The 25,174-nt window shown below is 34.5% G+C and overlaps 1 protein-coding gene across 1 annotated transcript; it reads left to right on the forward strand.

Moving 5' to 3' along the window:
- The first annotated feature begins 3,370 nt into the window (after window positions 1-3,370).
- Window positions 3,371-23,973, forward strand: LOC128166425 (tyrosine-protein kinase transmembrane receptor Ror2-like). Its single transcript, XM_052831589.1, has 9 exons — window positions 3,371-3,813; window positions 10,021-10,323; window positions 13,485-13,609; window positions 14,055-14,244; window positions 15,858-15,882; window positions 18,365-18,622; window positions 20,694-20,872; window positions 21,034-21,279; window positions 21,469-23,973. Exons 1-9 carry the CDS (start codon window positions 3,732-3,734, stop codon window positions 22,629-22,631), a joined length of 2,571 nt encoding a protein of 856 aa, XP_052687549.1. The 5' UTR covers window positions 3,371-3,731; the 3' UTR covers window positions 22,632-23,973.
- The last annotated feature ends 1,201 nt before the right edge of the window (window positions 23,974-25,174 follow it).

Raw genomic sequence — 25,174 nt, forward strand, 5'->3', positions numbered from 1 at the left:
CAAGTTACAGCAGACAGAAAAGCCAATGAAGGACAAGAATGGGAATCCTCTCACAAAATCAAAAGAAGGAGAGATGGGTAGAACACATTGAATTAAACAGACTAACACCAGAAACACCTCCCAACATACAAGCAGCCAATACAAATCTACCAATCGATGGCAACAAGCCATCTAAGACCAAGATCAAGGGAGCAATTACCACACTCAAAAATGGAAAAGCAGCAGGGTTTGGTGAGAAAACAGCAGAAGCCATCAAAGCTGACACAGAGACATCTGTTAACAAATTTGCACAACCTCATCAAGAGGATCTATGAGAAAGAAAACATTCTAGAGGAATTAAAAGAAAGCATTCTTATAATGCTGCCAAAGAAAGAAGACCTGAGGAACTGCAATACCAAGGAATTATGCTTCTGTCAGTGCCTGGCAAGGTCCTCAACAAGATCCTTCAGGAGAGGATGAAAGCGGTAGTGGACCCAATGAATTGGGACCAGCAGGCTGGTTTCAGACCATGCGCTGGCCAGATAGCCAGTCTGTGTATCATCACTCAGCAGTCAATGAAATGGAAGTCCCCCTCAATATCAACTTCATTGACTATAAGATAGCATGACATACAACGATGCACAACCAGTCAGATGCAGGACAAAACCACTTGCCTTTCAACAATATCAGCATGAATGGGACTCAAGATAAACTTGATGATAGCTGATTAAGATCAACATGACTGCCCAAACACCAGTCCCAGTTGGTCATTAGAGAAGTAGAGTCCTTCATCTACCAGGGGAGTATGGTGGATGGACAGGGTGGCACAGACCTTGACATTAAGGAAAGAATTAGCAAAGCATGAGCTGCATTTACCATGCTAAAGAACACATGGGCCTCTAGACTGCATTACTACCAAACTGCAGATCCTCAACTCCAATGTTAAGTCCATTTTAGTGTTTAGAGCAGAGAAATGGAGAATGATCAGGACAGCTCTGCAGAAGACCATGAAAACACTCATCTCAGACTCACCATCAACCTGAAAGGATTACAAATGAAGAACTATTGAACAGAGCAGAGCAAAAACCAATAGACATACAAATTAGATGGACTAGGCACACCCTAAGAAAGCCAGCAATCCAGCAACTTATGCTTAGCTCTGTCCTGGGACCCACAGGGCAAAAGGAAGAGGGGACGGCCAAGAAACATCTGAAGGCGTGACACAGAGGCAGAGTTAAAGGTGCAGGACATGACCTGGCATGATGATGCAAAAACAGCCCAGAGCTGTGTTTGAGGAGAACTGTTGTTGATACTTTACATGTGTGTAATCCTCATGGAACGACAGGCCTAAGAAAGTAAGTAGACTAAATTTAAGTCCCATGAGCAATTCAATTTTCAGCATTGGTATATACAGCCTGGACAAATTTTTAACATTCCTCTTATCAAGAATTGCAATGTTTTCAATTTGTGGTATCATTATGGTATTACATGTATTATGTATTACATGTATTATGTATTACATGTATTATGGAAGTATTCTGAATTACTGTAGATTATAAACAACTCTGCATCCACCCCCACCCCCACCCCAAAAAAATGAATTATGGGGCCTATTAAAGGGGGTGTGTAAATATTTATTTTGGAAAAAAAGGGAACAAAAATAAATATTTCCATACCACAGTTTGTGATATTACCATAAACACAATAAAGGCATCTTGATATAGTGAAGGTCATTTTTATTTGAATGTGACCATTGGACTAGAAATTATAAAGGAACAGTGGGATGCAAATTTCAACATTTAATTAATATATATTGGGTAAAATCTTCTAAAATCTTTTTCTGAAGTAATGCAAGCAGCCTGATTCACATAATGTGATGTGATTATTACAATTTATCAAACCCTTCTCCCCCGTTCCCCCAGTTCAGATAGAATTAGCTTAAGACAGTAATGAAAAAAAGATAGATGTGTGATTTTACGCTTAAGCTGCTTCACTGAAATTTTATAAACATATTAGTTTTGATTACGCTCTCCATGCATGTGCACATGCAAATTTACTAAAATCAAAGTACCAAATGTACTGGAATGAGCAAAGCAGGAACATTTCAGGTAATAAGACACCTTGAAAAGAGAGATAACTCTCCTTTGAATTAAATATAAATTCCCCCTCCAAATTATGTTGTAATTGTATGATGTATTGAAATAAAAAAATTCATAATTCATAAAAATTCTTGTATAAAAACGTTTCATATTAAGTAAAACATTATTTGTGCTAGTGGCCTAATTTACAGACTACAGAGGTATGATTACCCTTAAAACTAAAACTAAATGCTTCATGAATTAATTTATACAAATATTATACCAATAGATAGCATTGGACCAGGATACAAGCCATGTGATCAACTGACTGACTGTACATAGCCACCAATTAATGCATATACTAATAAGCACTTTTGGATATTTGCCGAGCATTAATTTCCAAGCATAGTGCTCAGTGTTGTTTTACTGAAATTTGGGTTTAAATTAAACGAAAATATTTTAACGGAACTTGATGCTTTATAATATATGGAGAATTACACGTTACTTTTGTCTAATGTTTGGTAAACAATCATCAAGAGAATCATAAGTAGAAAGCTCTAAACAAAATGCCTCCACAATGAGTTATATATTTGCAATTGGTTATGACTTCATTCTGTCTCATCAAAACATAAATCAAATTGACATTCAAGAAAAATTCCTTGAGTTGTAAACAAAGGTTCACAAATGGGGGGGGGGGGGGGGGGGGGTGTATGAATTAAATGACATTAATTTGTACTTCAAGATTCTTTTAAAAAATAAAAAATAAATAATTGATTTAAAATTTAAAGTTCAACCATAATAATTTAATATTAAAGTATAAGCTTCAAACCAATTTGGTTTAGAACCAAATGCTTACGTATATGTGCATTCATTTTGTAAAGAGCATTAACATTTATTTTTTTTTAATTATATGGAAAATTCAGCATTTAATTTGTTTGCATCACATTATGCAGTCTTTGGAAGGAATTCTATAGATGACCTTAGCATTCAGCTGTACCCCGAAGTTGACTTTTACAATGACTGGTGACGAGAATTAATCTCGGAATATATCAACATTCTTGATAGGAGAAATTTACCTATTATACATTATTTGGTCATGCGTCTGTGATCAGAGAAAACCCATGTTTAATAACCAGACAGGACTTATTCTACACAGGTAAGAAAATAACAAGACATGATTAATTACTTGGTACCGAGTGTTAGCAGGCGACTGGAGTGTTTTTATTCCCTTTCCGTTTTATCGAACGTATCAACAACTGCAAATTACGTTTGACAGTTGAAACCATGTGCTTTTGTTATGCGCAAACATGTCAAAGCCTGTGTTGCGAGTGCGCAGGTCATGCGAAGCATGAAGTTTTGTTATAAGCGGGAATATTCCTGGGTGTTCAGGTGTCCTCGGGCAGTGAACGGTGTGTATCGAAAACTTTCACATTGGAATAATATTTATTTATATCAAAAAGTGGTAAAAAGTCACGAAAAGCAGACTAAATAGCGGCGAAGCGGGGAGATGCGTGTAATATGACAACAGTACTATGTTATTTAGAGACTACACCTGGCTGAATCAGGTGTTTTGACGGAAGAGCACCAAACTACCCCGATTTATAAGTGTACTACCGGTATAGTGACCGTAGGAGGAAAATGTTGCTACCCATCCCCCGTTACAAGGTTCCGTGAATGACCATGAAGATCCAACTTGTATGTTTGACTGTTTTAACTTTTTGGCTTTCTGGACTCGACGGTCGAAAAGTCGTAAAAGGTAAAAATGTGCTATCATTTTATTTCTATCTGTTGACGTGAAACTGATAGGTGATTATCAGTTGTAATCTGTAAATACACTAGTTTTATAACACCTTTGTTGATGTTAAGAATTCACGGTGGGAAAATAATGTTTCAGGATTTTAAAAGACCGTTCTATAAGTAAAAGAAATATTTATTTGGGAAATCACTCTCAATACACAACTTTAAACATTTAGTATTTTAATGTTTTGATTCTTAAAAGATTTAGATTTCATGTTATTAGGAAAGTCATTATGTGTGACTAAGTGTCTAATTTTAACCTGCGAGATTTTGTAGTTATTTTTTTTCTTCTAAAGACTCCGTAGTGGTTACATAGAATTAATTATAGATCAAAAGATGGTATTTACAAGTTTCCCTGCCTGTTTTCCTAGAGTGTACATTCGTGTAAATTAGATTTCTAAAGGCTTGATTAATTTAAGAAAATGTCACACTGTTTGAAAGATTTCCCTTTGAAGATTTTCTTTAGATTAGTTGGCGACTGTTCAGACTTCAACAAGAGATATTGCTCAAGATACTGCGATGACAAATTCCTTTAATTCCTCAAAAATAGTTTAATTCTTCAATTTGGTTTTGAAATCAGATGTTTATAAAAGATTTGAACAATTGTAAAATTTGTATGAAGACGGTGTCTGTTGTGTGGTCTAAATAACAAACCAGTGTGATTCCACAATCCTCTGCCTCACAAGCTGTCCGTTGTTCCTAGCAAGTTTAATTTGTGTTCATAGGGGTGTACAATTTCAAGAAGGTCTTTTGGGGTATATTCATTGATTTATTGTTATCGACTTAAAATTGCTGTGTATCAATTCAGATTTTTGTTTGCCAAAATATCAAGTATAAACTTGAGTTATATATATATTTTTTTAAAGAATTTTTCATAAATTTCTTCTACAAGGTTTTTACCCCCACTCTTTTTTTCCTTTTGAAATTTTACAGTGAAATATGAAATACAGGTTGTGGTTTATATTATATTGAATTTGAATTTTATGTATTGAATTGCATTTGATGATATACCTGCGTTTTTTACGTAGACAATTCAGTATGTGTACATTACTCATGTTTAAAAGGATGCATACTTCCTTTGATCTAAAAGATAAAAAGCTGCAAACAAGAAAGACCAAGGTCTAGATTGAATTAAACATGATAAGTTCAGTGGAATAGAATCTGGTCATCCGATCTGCTTCCTAATGGTGGGAAACTCTGCCAAAACCGTCCACATATGGACGTCAATGGTATTTCAGGTGTTTGTTTATTATATACTTGTATGGGTATGTAGAAAACATTAACAGTCCACTGCTAAAAGGTAGTTGATCTCTAAAAGGTGTTTATAATCTTTGGTTTGGGCCAAAGAAAAGGTTTTAGAAAATACAGCACAGATGAAGTGCTGAAAAAAATTCAAGATTCGCGCCAAATAACTACCAAAGGCAAGCTTAGCATTAAAACACACTTATAAATATCCAACAATCTTTAAAAAAAAACTGTTGGTGGTTTTGTTTCTATATTAAACCAAAACCTGCTAGAAATGTTCCATAAATGTCTGTCATACATACCAATGTTTAAAAGAATGTAAAATCCAATCAGAATCTGTCAGGAGTCAATTGGATCTGAATCTTTAAGAAGCATAACTTATTTGTATGTGGCTTAAAATAGGCAAAAATATTTTTATAGCCCCATATTTATACGTATTTGATTTATTTGCTCAGCTTTTTTTTTCGTTTTTGGCTGTTAAGAATTTTGCCTGACTTAACGGAACTTTGGATATGCATGCTAATTGGTTAAGATTGCATTTTGACATGTTTTTCATGACAGCAGATGTCACAATCAAAAAACAGGTAGAGAAAATTTCATTAATTTCAATTATCACTCAAATTAATCCAAAAAATACAATTACACTACTTAGGTTATAATGTAGATGTTGTCAAATTATTAGGATTTTGTTCAGTGAGATTTTTTCAGATTCATTAAGAACCAAGGGATAAAAAGTTGGGCGATGTAATTCTGTGTTCTTCATCCGTTCACAATGTGGACATCTTTATTGGCCGTCTGAACTTCTATGTCATAGGGAGATTATGCATGACTGAACATATTTGTGATGATTATAAGGAAAAAGGGAACAGTTTTGTACTGTAATGCTATAATCTGGACACAAATGACAGCCTGATGTCCAATTTATGAGAAATATTTGTGGTCTCATTACTACGCCCTGTCTATATTCAGCCCCTCACTGGAGTGGCCATCAATTGTGCTGTGACATAATGCTCCCAAACTTGTGTACTTATAGATAGAGGAAAAGGTTTCACTTCAAGGGGATGGAAGTTTGACTACTCTCAGATATATTATGATTTTCTTTTCCAAGGATTCTGATAAATCAAATAAACTTTAATGTAGAATAATTTGTTACACTGTAAATCAATTTTTAAAAAGAGGGTATGAAGGGTTTATTGTAGGTAATTTGTATTCATTTTGCCCACCTGCTGAGCATGAACTGGCAATGGTAGGTAGTATTTACCCCCGGCCAGTTTTTTAAAAGTTTGCGGAGACTAAACCTGTAATTTTCACTTACCATCACAAAAATATTATAGTACTTGAAAGTAGTAATTATGATAATCTTTATATTTATTCACTATTATTCTAAAATCCCCAATTTGTTGGGGTTAAGAGGAAGTAGGGGTTAAAAAGTGTTGATAAGATTTGTCATTTTACAATCATATCACCCTAGAGTAGAATGTATTTAGACTCGTCATGCAGCATTGAATATATTGGATCACATGCAAGCCGCTGCCGTTTATTTATTTTATATTCCGGTAATGACCTTGGGTGAAACCGGGACAAGGTCACTGGCTTGATAAGTATTTTTTTTTTCCAAAATAAGGGGGGGGGGGGGGGAGAGAAGAGGTGTCCCATCATAAAACATACCACAGCTTGTGCAAATATTGGTATAAAATCTTTATTCAGATAAGGTGTCCTTACTAGAGAGAAAAACTTTGGGTTATACAGGAATAATTTGGTGCATAGTTTAGGGTAGAAAAAAATTATTCCAAGTTATTGAATATGTTACGGGACAATGTTGCCGACTTGATGCACATGAAAAAGCCCTGTGTCTGAGTAGAAAGAATTACAGGGTGGGTATTGCGGTGACCAAGTGCAGCCACAGATCAGATTTCTAACCTATTGAACAGATTGACCCCTTGATAATGTAGAATATGAAAGGTAAAATCAATTACATTTCCTTTGAAAATAAATCATTACCCAAGAACTGATGAAGCATGCTTGGTGTTTTTTGTGTGTGCAAATGATATTTAAATATCGATATTAAGAAATATTAATCCATGAAAATGGGTCTTTTTATTTAAGAGTCACCTAATATACAGAACTAGAGCTGAGACTGGCCAAATACAATTCCCCATTAATAGGGCAATGTGTTGATCGGGGTAGGCCGTTACTCAACAGCGACTTTGTACAGGAATGTGGTTGCAAAGGGACTGGAAAGCGTCCAAATATTAAAATGTATAGATTAAAGCTCTAATCACACGGCACTTTGTTGTCTTTATCCGTACTTTACATTTTTATGTACACATGAAATGTTTGTTTATATGTATAGAGTAGCATACCAGAATTGATAGGGGAAAAAATTGGCTCTGGTTCTCCCCCAGCTTACTGCTATTAATTTTTCCTCTTCAAAATTATTTTTTTTTTTAATCCTAATGCTTGCATTATTATGATGAATTCTTGTCCACCTTTCCTTTTAAAACAAATTCTTTAAGTTTTATTATGCTTAATAAAACATTCTAAAATATTGAAACATTTGATATAAATTTTTATTTCGTTATTTTTTTAGTTTTATTATGCATAATTAAATCATCTAAAATTTCAAAACATTTGATAATTAACGTGTAAGAAATTATCAACAATAGCTGTTGTTCAAACATACTTTTTGGGTGCATTTTTACAAGTGTGTTCAAGGAATTTGTCACACGCTCCAGAATAATTGCATAACTGTATTTGTATGTAATAACTGTCTTTGCCAAGGATCATGTCAGCTGTGCTCCTACAATGCACCTGATACAAAATAGCATGCATAATCTGCATTTTACCATGCATTTTAATTGTTGTTCAATTGTTTTTGACCAATGTTCAATCTGAAAGTGGTGAGAAATGATGACAGAATGTCTGAAAAATTTGAAGAATTCTATTTTAGTCCAGATAGAATGATGGATAGGTCTGCCATTTTTATGATGCAAAATTTAATTATAGCTTTTTACATGATGTTTTATATGTCAGAAGTTTTATTCCTTTCCACGATTTATATTCTGTAATGCAATATTGCATTCAGATGGCATATCATTTTCTCGGATTTCATTGTATATTTCACTGTGTTGATACCAATCAAATTTAAATAAGACCACATCATATAATTATATTATTCTTTCTAATTTTTATATCCAACTACATATTAAGAGCCAAATATTCCAACTAACTCTCTCTCTCTCTCTCTCTCTCTCTCTCTCTCTCTCTCTCTCTCCTCATGTTTCATTTTGAGAATTAAAAACAACGTACTCGTATTTTTCAAAAAATTCTTTTCCAAATCATTGTCAACATAAAATGCTATGGAAGACTTAATATTTTCATATTTCTTAAGGCCGGTTCTGTATTCAAGCCTCTCTAGGTATCCAGAATTACTGTGATTCAATATTTATATATCATCATGTCATGAGGATAGTCTCATCACCCTGGAGATCAGCTGTTTATTTTCTGCAGTGACTGACACAGTGTATAATTGATAAGAAATGAATGCATTAATTCCTGAATGTAGAGTATTGGCCCTGACAGATACTCCCAGGTATCAACAAGAGGGCTGTGATTACTCTACAGCTGTAAATGTTTGTGTAATTAGGTCCTGTTAAAAAGCTGTTTGGCTGACCATTGGGGGTCATCATGAGGAGGAGGCCAGAGTGAGGCTGAACAGATGAACTGATGAGTTACTGCCAGCAGTTAATAAACAGAAAATGTGCAAAATTGTTTCCAGCATGAAGTCATTGGGATATGAAATTGTTACATTTGTTTGTAATGATTATCTAAATATTTGAACTGGTCAGGCGGTGTGAGAAAGTCATTTTCTTGGCGGTTTTTTAATCATACCCAGATTCCTGCTTTCTTGTGAACAGGAAATATTGTGAATGATCATGAAAATTCATATTTCCATGAATCATCACGGTTTTCTGGATAAATCTTTACTTCCCCCCCCCAAATTTTCTAAGTTTCATAGAAATTAAATTTGGAGAAAATAATAATCTCTTTTTATAAAAAAGAAATGGAATATTTGATGAGGGAGATGTTTTTGATGTGTTGTATTCTGCCTGTGTGTCTGACTGGTTGGTATAAAATGGATGCATTTTATGGTAATGAACAAGAAATTTATCAAGTCATATATAAGCAGCTATGAATAATCTTGAATGCCCACAATTAGTTCTGGAGAATCTGGCATATCTCTCGCATCTAAAATTGGTTTAGCAATGATATAAAAGTTCATCTAAATGATTGAAAGGGGGTAAAGAAAGTCTTTGATGTTTGAATTTAAGTATAATGTGTTATGCTTCTTGGTTTCGATTCATAGCCAGCCAGATAGGCTTTAGTGAAATAGAGAAGGTGTGATGTAGTTAGTCATTGGTCCAGTAATTGGAATCTTAGTAGGTGAAAGGAACTGGATACCTTTTGGCTTTAACCGGCTATATACCTCTAACAAATACAATCGTAATAGTGTCTGAAATTTAATTATTTTGTCCATATAAAAAATAATAACTAAGAGCTGCCAAAGGTTAAAAATGTACTATGGGATGGGGTTTAATTAGTTCTGTATTTTGAGGGGTAAGCAGGGTGTGTGCACTACTCTGGATCATTAACCTTTGAAAATATTTATGATATACTCCTCCACTTGATCAAAATCAGTAAAAAAAAATAACAAAAGTTTGATGTTCTGTATTTTCGAGCAAATTTTTATTCATTTTTTGATAAAATCAGCAAACAGGGATTAAAAAAAAGCAAACTTTCTTGTCGAAGAACCTGTTTAATGATTTTTGTGTGTGAAAGTATATACAGTAAAAAAATTTATTATCGTAGACCATATCCGTACCCTCCTTCAACTTTAAAATAGTATTTTTTTTCTCAACAGAGGTAAAATTTAAAAAGTCCCCAGAGAATGCCACTGTTGAGGAGGACCAGAGACATCTCTTTCATTGCAACACGGAGAGAATCAAAGGCTGCACAAGGAACCAGATGAAAATCAAGTGGTTTCATAATGGCATCAAATTAACCAAAAGAGGCACTAATTTCAAAATCAAAAAGCATGGAACTACTCTTCTCTTTGACAACATTAAAGTGGAGAATCGTGGAGAATACTATTGCTCAGTCAGCTGTAAATCTAAAAAGTTCATCGCCAGGGGAGCATCACCTAAAGCGTACCTGCAGGTGGAAGGTATACTACATTATGTGCATACATCATTATATCATAATTTTATTTCACATTATTATATTGTCAATCTTCTTGCTAGCTTATGATCCATAAAACAACATTGTTCAAATTGAGTAAAATTTGATGATGCCATTCAAATAAGCAACAATCAGTTTCCTAATTATTAGAAGAATTTAAGATAAATGGAACAATTTCATTGGATGATTCATTGTTAGCATGTAATGTATTACTTCTGACAAGCCTGACTTTTTGAAAATGACTAATCAAATTCTGTAGAAAAGTTGTATTTTACAAGATGGCTTAATGTAGATTTGACTTCAGGGACAGTGATGTATTGATCAGGGTTGCTGATTGTTGTTTTTGGTGACCTAGCTCCTGTAAACATAGAAATTTCTTCCTATGGAGAAAATTTTCGAGCTGTTCATTTACAATATTTATCACCCATAATGCTGTTTTGAAAAAAGTACAGCAATACACATTGTTTCTTTTTCTGCTCCTGCAAATAAAAACCTTGAAAGAAATCTTTGTCACTCTAAATTTGCAAAATTTTCTCCTCAAAATTATCCCAGTTTACAGTATCATAAATTTGCTTTGGGAATTGGCATCCATTGATGAAATGTCATGCTTAAATGGTCAGTGCTATGTTACTTTTATGGATAATATTATGTACATTACTCTTGTTTGCTCTCTCAAATACTGAACCACTATGACACTGGTTTATACAGGTTAAACTGTCATTTTCTTCGGGAAGGGTCTTGTACATGACTGCATTTGGTACCTTGAACTTATGAAAAAAATCCATTGATCTTGTCTCTTTCACAAAATGTTTGGTTGACTTGGAACGTCCACACCCTTGGACCTTTACAATTATTCATTCATAAAAATAGGCCAGTTTAAATCCAACCGAGATTGATATCAGATTAGAAATAAAGGTATTTCAGGTACATCTTTTACTTTTCAAATAAACCAAGGTTTTTGTAAAGGTGCATTAAGATTTGGGGTATTTGTTTTCCTCTTACACTTGACAATGTTTTTATATACCACCTTGTCTGGTGTGAATCAACTCGATCAGTTTATCATAAATTACACAAAACCTTTTTATTCAAATTGGAAAACCTTGTGCTATTATAATTCTCTGAGATAGATGGCAATTAATGAAAGAGATCTAGGTAATATTGACACAGAAGTGTAGGGTTGATGAGAGGTGTGCTGGGTTGTGTGGCACCGATCACCCCACGGTAAACAGTCCGGTCACTAGAAAGACCCCACTGTGGTAGGTAAAACCTCTTCAGGCATGTCACCTTGAGAGAGAAAACCAGTGACATTTCACAGTAAATGGCCACTTGAGTCATGTCTGCACAAGAATCTGTATTGTTGTAGATGCTTTCTGATATTCATCAGACCAGGGCTTTCTCTCACTGCCTCTCCCCTTGATAGAAGGGGTATCTGGCCATAAAATAAGGCATTTAACAAAGAAGACAAGTCTGCATTTGCAAGGCTTTGTTGACTTGTTAAAATTTTTACTCGGTTGGTCGACTTCTTTTGTTTTTAATGGAACAGAGACACAAAAGTTATCTTTTTAATCTTTCTAAACATTAACTACACTAGAAACTCAAAACTTTGGCATAGGGCTGATCAAGTGATGGAGTTATCTGCCTTTTTACAAAACGATGGAGAGTAAGAATTCACAAAACTAATTCAGTTAGTTTAAAAGGTCCAAATACTTGATGCAAAAATGAGGAGAAAAAAATTGCCTTCAAACTGGTATTAACACTGTAAGAAGAAATTGATTTTAAATACTGATAAGAAAATATATTTTAGTAATGCATTTAAGTCAAGATTAGGAGATATTGTGTATATGAAATCAATACTTGTAGCATTTTTATTTAAATTTGCAGAGAAATAATGGCATGTAGGTTTGTTTCCAGACATATTAATAATTTTGCTTCACTGAAAGAGCATTTGCTTAGATTTGACAGTGGAGTAAGGGTGGTACTTTAACTGAGAATGTTCGATATACAAACGTGACAACTCTTGATTGTATTTACTGAACACACCCTTAAATGTCACTGCTAATATTAATGAAGTTTTTTTCTGCTTTGTTTGACACATCTCCAGGTTTAAATAGGTCCGAGTTTCTGCTCAGGGATTATTAAAAAAAAAAGAAAAAAAGATACATGTACTCTACTATATACCTGGTTATGCATTTAGGATTTCTCATGTGGCTCTGGGGGAATAGATTGGGGGGGGGGGGGGGTAGTGCCTGTAGTCTTGAAACATTTTTCTGACTTCACCAAATTTTAAGAAGTTTTGATTTAAGGCAAGGATGAGAAAATGGTAGATTGCATTAACATTTACAAGAAAAAGAAAGTGAAAGTGAATTATACATGTACTTAACTTTGTAGACAACCCCCTCCCCACTTCGGTTGGTTTAGATACAATGTCAAGTTGTCAGGGTATCACAAATACGCTGGATATGTTTGAATATTTCTAATCACTTATTGTTTAAGTATTTTTATTTTGATATCCGTATTCCTTGGATATCTTTAAGTATTTTTTCTGTTCCATGAAGATAAAGACAATGAGGTTTGACTATATGTGAAATTGCACACATTATAATGCACTCATAGTGGGATGTGAAAGCAAGACTATCATTAAATTGGTAAATGCTGATTAATAAAGTGAACCTAGAATCAAGGATTGGATCATAACGGTGTAATCATCAAGTTTTGCTCTTTTAAGGGTCCTCCACACCTCGTGACTTTTACTTTTTATGACAGAATGTCACAATATGGCAATTTCAACCCATTATGAAACTATTTATATCTCCATATTTGGGTGTCTATCTCTTTAGCGCAATAGGTATAGTTTTGTTCTACTAACCTTCAGGTCCCAACTTCAATGGCTGTAAGGTCTTTTGCTTTTTATGTATTGTGATAAATTTTCAAATTGATTTATTTCACAAACTTGGACATTTTTTCTGTCATTTTCAAGTCAAATACATGCTAGAATTCCACATCTTTAATTAAATAATATAGAAGTTTTTGATTGTATTCAAAACTCTTCCCAAATGTATGGAGGACTCGATCTGAAGACAAGAAATTTTTTGTATTAATCAAAATTTCAAAACTTTGTCCTATAACACATGTTTGTTGTTTCTACAGTTCCTGTTCGGTTTGTGGAGAAACCAATTGATCGGCACGTTACACCAGGAAATCTACAGATCACATGCTCTGCGTTTGGAATCCCTGCTCCAAAGCTAACATGGCTAGATATCAATGACACTGAGGTATTAAAGAAAGTGGACTGAAGTTATCCAATGCAAAAAATCATAAAATATAGGCAAAATTCATAGAGAGTATATTTATACATTTTGATTAGTGAAATTATCTAAATTATATCAAATTAATTTAGGACCTTCTGCAATGTATCTGATGATATAATATGGTTTTTTTGTGTAGTCGAGAACTTTGTCCATCAAATAATTTTGAACTAATTTGTATTTCTTAACATATTGTTTATACCATTTTGGTTGTATATTGCTATTGCCCATTGAAGTACTTACAGAAGGTTTTTATATTTATTAGTGCTTTATTTTTTTTAAATATTCTGAATAAATATGGCTATAGTGTCTTTTAGTGTTAAGAAGTCCGTTAAATAATCAAAAGGATTTTACAGATATTTTACATGTGACTTTCGCATTCTCTGATACTGATCAAGACACTTTTTCTCAGATCAATGATACAGTGACCCAAGGAGTGGAAATTATCACTATAGATAATAATTCGATGACAAAGAAATCTAATATCATCTTTACAAATGTGGTCACTAACATGAGTGTCAAGTGTCAAGCGCAGAACCACCTGAGCAGTGGCTATAGGTTCAAAACCCAGCAAGCCAAGGTGGTGGTGGTATCAAAAAAGGGTAAGTCCATTACTTTCTTTTCTAATTATCGGTATCTAACTACCCGTTAATGAAAAGGTGGATGGGGGCTTTGTTATGCATCATGATGTGTACCATAGATGTTTTTATTTTGTATCTGTGTTTAAGTTGCTCTTTTCATGTGTTTGTTACTTAATCTAACCTGTATTAACCTTCAAACTTTAAATCCAAGTCAGAAAATCTTGTGAACCTTTTTCCCTCAGTGGTTTCTGTTTAACAGTCTTTTAAGTTTTCTTCCCTTGAGTAGCCTCCAGAAAAATAACTAGAAAAGTGCAAATATTTAGATAAAGTTTCAGCTTGTTGTTGTCCAGACAAAGCTTTAATTAGGTTACCAAAATACTGCAAACATTACATTTATGAAGACTATTGGCCCAGACTTTGGACTTATTTTGGACATGTTCATTTTAACAAGACCCAAACAAAAAAAAGAAGGCAACGGCAGGAGATCGTTGGGTATTCTTCATGCAATATGTTTCTTTCTTTTGATGGATTCATAAGATAGAATGCCATTGACATCTTTATCAGTTGTGCTGGCTTGAGCTCAACAAGCAGATGCTGTTGAACATTTCAACATTGATATACTTTATCTATATTGAATACTGCATTGTGCATCGTAGAAAAACAAGCAGTTCTCTGGACAAAGACTGTTTTGGAATTGAATCCCTCTTAATAACTGATAGGATAAGTGGCTCCGGAGATTTAATGGAAGGATTCACAATAAGCCCTCATAATGATCCTTGTGATGGTGCTCTGAAACTGTTCAATTAGAAGTTTTCTGAATCATTTTGAAAGATTTCGCATAAAATAATGTGTTCTGCAATAATCTTGGATATCAAGGCCCCTCACGGAGTTAGCCCAGTTGACATAGCTTGCGTGTTTATTTTTCCTCCAAGATCACAGAGGATGCTAGAATATTAGCAAAATATTTGATCTTGGAACTTGATAAACCTTCTCAGAGGATTTTTTTTAAAAGATAAGGTCTTGGAAATAACTTGTTCTAAAGTCAGATAAGGATTTTTGATTATTGCAGCTTGGCTTCTTTTTGGAACCAGTTTTATAAGAAATTTCACGACAGATGGCCTGAGAGCATGACCCTGTGTTAGAAAAAAAAAGAAAACCCGATTCCTCTCTCTTTTCTTGATTCTCATGGTGAAATTTCCACCTCTGCATGTGATTTTGATAATGAGGAGGTATTGGTCACCGTGGACATTAACTTGAGAGAGACGGTTGTTATTGAAAGCAGGCAGTGGTGAAAATTGACGCCTCCCCAACTACGTTCCTAAACACTTATCTCCGCTTGTCATGTTCAAGCTTCTCTTTTTTGTGAAATTTAGTTAAAAACTCTTTCCTGTGATTTGAGACTGACGAAAATATTTGGAGCTCATCTTTCCTGATAAAATGAACGAAATGTGGAATGTTTAATGCATTGAAGCTGTATTTTTTTGTATGAAACATTAAAGAAGACAATTTAGGGACAAATTTGCACAGTGATGAGGAATAGTTAAAGGATTATCACCATAGGGGAACCAAGACAATGCTTTTCAAGACAATGAATTTGTTATTATTGCTGATGTGTTTTTATTTTATTTCTGCAGACCAAGTCAGTCAGCCACCAGTTCGGTAAGCATTGGTTTTCTTATCCACCTTCTGATGTATAAAATAGATACATTTCTATCACTTAATGTTTAATCTATATATTTTTTAATTATTAAATGATTTCACATAAGAACATTGGATGAATTTTAAATTCATATTTTTCATAAAACTTCAGAATTGGTAAAGGAAATTTTTTTTTGGGTGTTGGAATAAGTGGGAAACTCTTAATTTTAATCGTGGGAAATACTGTGTGAAAAAGATGTTTTTCTGCTGGCTATTGCATGGCTGAATAAAAAGCACTTGAGGTATGGTGTATGTCATGCAGTGATCCAAAACATACACAAGTCATATAGGAGGGCTTGGGAATTCTAATCCTACGGTCTACCAGTATATATGTTTTGACTTGATTGAATCATAACACTTTCTCCAAACAAATCAAATAGCAAACAATAAACACCCTGTGCCGAGGAGAACAGCTACTAGTCCAGGCCACATTTTACCCTTTTCAAATGTGTCACTTAGTCTATACAGGCAACATTTTTACCCTTTACAAATGTGTCCTATGTAGCATAATGCTGTAAATCAAAAAAGTTGATCCGTATTTAGATCACCTGGATCACTTTGATTAATTTATAACATATGCAACAAAGAATTTTAGCCATTTTGGCCGTATATTGAATATGGTTAGCACAATGTCTCTTAAACTGCTGCATGGAATTTAGTAAATTTTTGTAGATATATAGGACACAGTAGATAAATGTGTATATTACCAGGAAATTCTGTTTACAGTATTTTTCTGGTATATGGGGATGAACAGTTTGTAAGCACCACTACAACTAATCTGCTGCTTTGAATTAAGTGAAACTTTGTAGGTGTTTAAGACACTTACTTGCCATTTAGTATGGGTAGCATTGTCTGTTATTATACTTTCATGTTAAATACTGAAATATGATTGGTTTAGATGCAGTTGACAATCTGTTCTATTACCCTCAGCATTAGCAACACTTTTGGCAACCGGTAACACAACGAAATTGTTACATGCGCGTACGATTTGTCGTAGAATTCATGTCATTTTTATACAAAAACAGCAAAATTTTCTCTAGAATTAAGACATTCAGTATAAAAAGAGTAATATTTAAATTGATACCCCTCGAAAATCATTGTCAACCTCTGCTTCGTGTCGGTTTACAATGGTTTTCCTGGGGTGTCAATTTCAACTGTTACCCCCCCAATCAGGCACTATTTACATTGAAATGGGGGAGCGTGGGGTATGTGAGCTTGTTCACTTTTACTTTCATTACATGTGTTGTTCTTTGTGCACGGAAGTTACATATACTATTTTCACATCATATATCAAATAGCACAGATTCGATAATTTGCAACACAGTCTGTTGAGAGTTCTAGGAGTTAGAGATGAATTTTGTCTTGTGAGCAGTATGGCCTTGGGGGCCCCACAATATAGCCTGGATGAGTGACCTTTTTCTGTCTGATCTGTCAACACATATCCCCCTGAATGTTGGCCTGATGTCAGTCTGGCTCCATTCCGAAAGGTCACCAGTCTTCAATAGAGTGTGAAGTTCGTTCAGAGTCCCATTTTTCAACCAGAATTGGTCATTTGGAAAATGAGCTCAATATCATTGACAATGGAGTAATGATGGTAAAATTAAGGGTTATTGTTCTTACTGATGTACCTGAAAATGTGGTGGAAGTAAGCTACCAATAAGAGAATTGTATCAGTGAGGGGTTGTGAAGTAAGTAGGTCTGTTGAAACACCTGTATGTTAAGTTGACTCTCCAGCTGCTCTTAAAGTGCTTGAATTCAATATATTCTATCCTTGCCGCACACCAAGGGACGATTTATTACCACTCTTACAGCATTGCATGTCCTGGGTTGTAGACCGTGGTTTGTCCAATTAATTTGACTTCATCTTATCTTGATAATGATATTTGACACTTCTGAAGACAAAATTCATTGGTGTTTAGAATTGATTCTTTGTTGATCGGGCCTTAATTGTTGGGTAAGACGTAATGAGTTGAAGTTGAGCTAGACGCTATTAACAAGACTGAAAAAGATGTTAGCACCTTTTAAGAATATAATTTTTGTCCAAATGTGCACTGAAATTTACAACTGTAATTTAGACAACTTAACTTGAGTTATTCTATCTGCAAAATTACCATTGTAAAATTGATGGACTATAATTCTTGAATGACAAGGTTGAATGCACTGGAATTCTATTTGCATATTTATCTCTAATTAGTTCTAATTTTTTCAAAATGAATGTATGGGAAAAGGGGGAAGATTGATTGAGTAAAGACTATTATTACTCAGAGTTTTTGAAGTACAGGTTACGTTTGAAGTATATTATTGTGAAACAGACATAAAATTAACACTCGGAGTTTGTTTATGGAATTCCATATATTTGAAAAATAAATATGTAGGATTTCCAACATAAGATTTCTTCTTTTGGGGCTAGAACCTCTTTCAAAAGTAAAATTTGTTGTTACAGGCTTCAAGGGACATGTGCCCCTTACAATGGCACTGTCTGTAAGCAGGTTCTTGGAAATGAAGTCATCCTCTTGAATGCCTCCTACGGGAACCCTGGCCTAGAACAGGATTCCCAGGTGAATGAGCTGATGCAGGGGGTTCTGTCCTCAATGGTCCGAAAGCCAAACTGTCAGGCCGCCGCCCTCAAAGTCTTCTGTCGTCATGTGTTTCCAGGATGTACTGAGGAGACGGGGAAAGCGAAGCCCATCCACCTGTGCAAGTATGTGTTCTCCTAGCTCTACCCTCCTGACTTGTTCGGTACTTGTGTATGATATAAACCGTGCTTTTATCAATGAGGCTTGTATCATTTCCAGCCGATGATCCAATTTTTTATTTTCTTGAATAAAAAAGTTAATTATTAAGTTTGATTGGCTTTGTAATCAAAATTATAAAGTTTGACTTTCAGTGAACTTTTACATTATGAGTGCATGTTTTGTATTACTGTTCAAATACATGACATGATAGATACCCTGTAAACCTTATTTGCCTGAATCCTTCTGCTCTGTTTAACTGTATATTACGTATTCTCCTCCAATAAAGATAAATGTGTGAATGATATGCCAAAAGAATTGGCAAATAATGGCCTGTACCATGGTAGAATGTATTTTTAATTTCCGTGAAATTGACACTGATTTTGAATTGAGGACAAAAACATTGTCATAAGAGAAGTATTAGGACCATTTATCTGATTCAGGTGTTCTTTTACATACCTGAAATCAGTTTTCAGTAATTGCATCCTGTTTAATTACCTGAGAATAATTGCTTATCATAGTATTAATAAAAGGGAAAGGAAACAGAATATTGAGAAGTTAAAATCAGCGATTAATCTGATCCGGTTTTTAACTTCCTACGTCAGTTGCTTATGTCATTGCTGAATACATAATTATTTATTATAAATCCCTGATTCTATGGTGGCAATGAATAATACAATAAAATAATGGATCACATCTTTATCAACGGAAGGAATCTCCCAGTGATTTATACCTAGTGACTTATTGGTTTTACCAACAGTGAATATTAATTGCCTTAAAAAAAAGAATACACCTTTAGGTTCCGACAGCTGGCTTGTTAAAGTGTAGAATTATGCTAACAAATTACAAGCCCCCTGTAATATACCTGCAAAAAGTATACCTGTAAAAATTCTCTAAACTGTTAACCTCTCAATTTTTTTTTTATAATTCAGAGTAATTTAAGAAGATTATCACTCTTTTATGTACATTGGAAGGTGTTACACGTCATTACTTAGCTTCATAAACATAATTCTTGAAACAATTAGTGGAAAATCTCCATGTAGTTGAACTTGATGAAAATAATCTTCATTTGCTAGGCATTGTAAATGCTTTCATCATCTGTGCAGATGTTACAACATTTAGTGCATGGGAAAGTAATTACCCTCTTGAAACAAGTGGCACAGACTTGGTTAGAACCTGAAAGTAGTTCAAGATTTGGGGGGATGTTTCGGAAGGTGTGGGTACAAGTGGGAAAAGCTGCTATAAATTTGATTTATGAGAAGTTAAAGTAAACAAAAATCACACTGTTTTGGCAGTTAAGCTTGAAAAAAGGTTCTGTATAAAATCTTTTGTCAACACAGGCAAGACTTTTTGTCCCAAATTATTAGAGTTTCTATTTCCTTTATTTTTTGAATTGGAAAATATATGAGCATACCCATTTCCAAGATAAATCATTTTGGAGTGGATTTACTGTTGTAGAGATGTCATTAAAATATCAGTTAGGAAATATTAACTTAACCTCAATTTAATCCTGAGATTACAGAAATCCTTCTCTTTTCTTGTCCCATGAAAGTGAGATACCTCATTCTGTTTAGAAAACCAAGATTGCTTTCCCACGCAGTCTCAATAGTAGATGTCGGCTGCATTTATGAAAAGGGGGAATATTTAGATTTAGATGAATTAAAGATACAAGTTTATTTCTGTCTGGTTTATGATTTGATTCAGTTTTATTTGAAATGATTTGAGATAAATGATTGATATTGAATTGAGAGGATTAACTGTGTACCAATTATGACATGGCCACACACTGTGCAGTCACTTTAACTTGTAAATTCGTGAAATATTTTAATTTGTTTTTCGGTTTTAAAAAACCAGTAAAATGGAAGTAGAATGAATGGAATGTGCCCCCTAATAGAGTACAATAATATGATGTTGGGTATAGGATTGATAGGGATTAATGAAAAAGAACTTGTTGTAATTTCGGTAACAAATCACTATTTGTGTGTTTTGTATCCTGTGATATTTGTTTGCTTAAATGTGACCTCCAATCTGTGATTGTAGGGAGAGCTGTCTGGCCGTGAAGGAATTGCTGTGCTTTGACCAGTGGAATGAACTGAGTTTGAAAAGAAAAATAGCTGGTGCTTCTCTTCCCGACTGCAACAATCTAGCCAGCAAAAGTGATAATGGATCACAGTGCATAGATGGCAGAATATTTCATAAAGATACAAGTCAAGTTACCTGTTAGTTTTCATTTTTACATGTATTACTCTATTTATTTTTCTATTTTCATTTTAGACATACTTTAAATTTGCTCAGTAATCATTCCACTAAATCTTTGATAAAATGCTTTTATTTCTTACTGCATTTTGAATTATTACCAGTATTTTTCCTGGTGTTGTAGATCAGTGTTACAAAGGAACGGGCCAGTGGTACAATGGCACGGTCAATGTCACAAAGTCGGGGATTCCCTGCCAGGCCTGGGACCGTCAGTACCCCCATGCTCACCAGCGCCTCCCTTCAGTATTTCCCAGTCTGCAGGGAGGAGAGAACTACTGCAGGAACCCTGGGTCTGAGGAAAACCAGCCATGGTGCTACACAACAGATAATCTGAAGAGATGGGAACTGTGTGACATACCTAAATGTTATGGTAAAAACTGCAGAATTATGATAGATTGGATTGGATAGATTCTGCTTGTTAAAAAAAACCTCCAACTTGCATTGCTATTGTTATGGAGATTCTTGCAAAAAGATTATTGATTATTTTTTTGACCAATTCTGTGAATTTTACTAAACTAGTCCTGTTCATTTATTTTGTAACTATGAATGTTTTTTTCAGTGGAAGTTTCCACGGAGATGCCTGTAAACCAGAACCTTACAGTTGCCATCATCATTATCATCATTGTTGTTGCCTTGGTTGTCTTTGTGTCGATTCTGATGGCTGTGCTCTGTTGTCAGATCTCCAAACAACGCAGACATGTTAAGTACGACAGCACTCCTCAGGAAGACCTGGACATTGATATTGATAAACTCCCCACCAACTCTTGTTACCACAAACTCTCGGAATGTTCCAAAATCAACCCTAAACTCCAGGTTATGGAATATCCCAGGAATGATATTGTGTACATCAGAGACATTGGTCAGGGAGCTTTTGGAAGAGTGTTCAAAGCAAAAGCTCCCAACATTATTAAAGATGAATATGATTGCCTAATAGCAGTCAAAATGTTAAAGGAAGATGCTTCTGATGAACTGTTACAAGACTTTCAGCGAGAAGCTTCCTTAATGGTAGAGTTTGATCACCCAAACATTGTGAAATTGTTGGGAGTCTGTGCAATAGGTAATCCTTTGTGTTTACTGTTTGAGTACATGAAGAAGGGAGACTTGAATGAATTTCTTCGTCTGAACAGTTGTGACAATTACATTATAAGGCGACACAGCATGGATATCTATTCTGAGCATAAGCCCTCATTAAACACTTCAAATCAGCTCTACATTGCAAAGCAGATTGCATGTGGAATGGTGTATTTGTCTGAAAAAGGCTATGTACATCGGGACTTGGCCACCAGAAATTGTCTTGTGGGTGATGACCTCGAGGTCAAGATTTCTGACTTTGGACTGGCAAGGAGCATTCATTCACTGGAATATTATCGTGGAAGTGAACATGATGCAATACCGATCCGATGGATGCCTCCTGAATCCATTCTGTACAACAAATTCACTGTACAATCGGATGTGTGGTCCTTCGGTGTTTTACTTTGGGAGCTGTTCTCCTTTGCTCTTCAGCCTTATTATGGCATGACACATGAAGAAGTAGTTCAGTTTGTGAAAGATGGGAAAGTGCTTGCCTGCCCAGAAAACACACCTAAGCAAGTGTATGACTTGATGAAAATGTGTTGGAACACAAAGCCAACTTCAAGACCATTATTCCACCATCTGCTCAAATCTTTAAACTCTTCATATGATGATTACCAAAAGAAGAAAGTGCTGAGTGAACTTGTGTAGCATTTACAGAAAGTATTGGTGACAATTGTTCAATGATGTGAAAATAGGCAGCATTCTTCCTTCCATAATGAACAGTTTAGTGAAATGCATCTGAATACGATAAACAATTACCTATACTGCCAAAGTCTCATCTCTCAGCAAACACAAGTAGAGGTGGGAGAAGATGTCTCTCTATGGTTCCTGTGTAGTGCATGAGTTGATATAAGGGGCCAATACTCTTGTGTTTCCCATACATATTATAAAAAAGTCCCATAGACTCATATGAGCCATAATTTAAACTGTGCCAACTATTTAGTATTATTTCAATGATACAACTATGTATTTGCCAGGAATTGGAATCAGAACTCTAACCAAGTTTTCTGTTAGACATTTAAAAAACAAGTTCAGGAAGTTTTCAGTTGTGATACACTCCTGCAGTGTATTTCTGTGTGTTATCAATGTTCCATATTTCCTATACTTTTTTCTACAGATTTGTATTAAGATATAAGAAGTGATGTCTGCTCCTAATGTATTGCAGTCTGCTCAGGTCGCCTTTATCTGAGAAATGGGGGCTTTATCTCGCCAACTATTCCCCTGACGATAGGATGGATTTTGGATTGACTCTTATCTGATTATGAATTCTTGCAGCAGCCAGGGTTAAACCTGATCTAAATTCTGATAAGATGAAATAAGGCAATTTCTTAATATCTGCCATTAATTTTGGACTTATCTTTGAAGTATCTTATGTTTGGGGTTAAAGTTTTCAGTTTGGGTGAAAAATTACAGTAGCTGTAAATCAGCCTCGCTTTACACCTGTACATATACATATATTGGTATGCAATATTTTTGTTTTTGTTTCGATCATCATTTGAACTAGTCATTTTGTTGGGTATGCATGTGTATTTGTTTGGGAGACTGAATACCTTGTATAAGAAGATACATCAAGGGTCAAGCCGCACAAATGTTTTATATGTGTTACATAGTAAAGGGTCAGCCCCAGTACTGGTAATTCGTTCCCCTTTACAGTGTACTTGTTTAGAAGTAGCTTATTTTGTACTGTATAGGACTTTCATTGGAAAAAGATTTTACTATACTATACAACTGTAAGTGTCTCGAAATATCTATCATAGGATGTGTGGAATTTGTGTTTTGAAGGAGTGGGTATGTGCATATTTTCTAGTCAATGTATGTCCATGAAACCTTGTAAAGTTGTAAATACACATCACATGTATGTACAAAGTATTTCATTTTGTTAGAATGTCGCATGCTAGGTGCATTTTTGTGTTGGTTTTCTGTGCTTCCTGAAATAGGCTTGTGATAATTTTGTATGTGAAAGACTACAATAAAAACATTTCAGACTGATGGTCTTGCTGTGTTTATCAGTATTAAAAGAAGCTAGCAGCCCTCAACTTCATTACACACCATCCTTTGCGTAGATTGACACATCATCTGTAATATTTTAATTGATTTTTTTTAAAGGGGCATGGTCACGATTTTGGTCAAGTTTTATTTTTCGATTTCTATTGTTTTCAATGCTTACGTAAGGCATTTCTAATAATCAAATAAAATTTGAGAGTGATTCGAAGAGTTATAAGCAAGATAAAGGGCTCACAATTCTTGTGTCATGTAAACAAGGCTCGTGCCCTGTTTTTGTTTACATAGTCAATATACCACACTAAAAAATCTTTTCCCAGCTTATTTGTCTATCCTTTAATTTATTTTAGGCATGGATAAACAGTTCCTATCGTTTAACACATTCGTTTTAAGTTTAAAACTGAAATTTTTACTTTAACGTTCAAAATGTAAACAAACGCTTTGTTATCATAGCGAAGAATTTCAAGCTCTGTAATTTGCTTAAAACTCAACAAATTACACTCAAATTTCGATTGCCTATTAAAAATGCCTTTCTGAAGCATTGTACGGTAAATATTAAAATCGGAAAATGATTTTTGACCAAAATCGTGACCATGCCCCTTTAAGTATTTTACTTCAAAATTTTGAGCAAATTGATTTGATGTATATACAGACGAGGTGATTTCTTATAACTGGGTAAAAGTCATTTTGATAAAAAAAATTCTATCTTTAAAAATCTGTGCACATCTTGGTATATATACCAATCTGGGTACTGGATACAGATGCTTATAGTTATGAATATCAAGTATATTTTTATTCAAAATTGCGAACTTAATGATTGGGGTGATAGGACGTTCTGTTTATCCATTTAACGGCACTCTTTTAAATTTTCTCTGAACAGTCTTAAAATGGCAACCCCCCCCCTTCCCTTTAAATGAGTGCATTAATGATATAGTGAGATTTTATCCCCATGCGTTGGACACCAAGTGAAGACGATCAACGAAACCAAATGTTCATGGAAGAACAAAATCTGACATGATCAACTGTCCACGAAAATGTATGCCCACGAATATTGACGAAACCACAGTATTGTATAATATATATATATATATATATATATATATATATATATATATATATATATATATATATATATATATATATATATATATATATATATATATATATATATATATATTAATTTTATCAAG

The sequence above is a fragment of the Crassostrea angulata genome, chromosome 10, assembly GCF_025612915.1.
Source record: "Crassostrea angulata isolate pt1a10 chromosome 10, ASM2561291v2, whole genome shotgun sequence".
Lineage (NCBI taxonomy): Eukaryota > Metazoa > Mollusca > Bivalvia > Ostreida > Ostreidae > Magallana > Magallana angulata.

Bases quoted from the DNA above. Each gene is read 5' to 3' on its own strand.
- LOC128166425 (XM_052831589.1), top strand. From the start codon at position 3,732: ATGACCATGAAGATCCAACTTGTATGTTTGACTGTTTTAACTTTTTGG. The intron at 3,814-10,020 runs GTAAAAATGTGC...TTTTCTCAACAG, and splicing joins CGGTCGAAAAGTCGTAAAAG to AGGTAAAATTTAAAAAGTCC. The intron at 15,883-18,364 runs GTAAGCATTGGT...TTGTTGTTACAG, and splicing joins GTCAGTCAGCCACCAGTTCG to GCTTCAAGGGACATGTGCCC.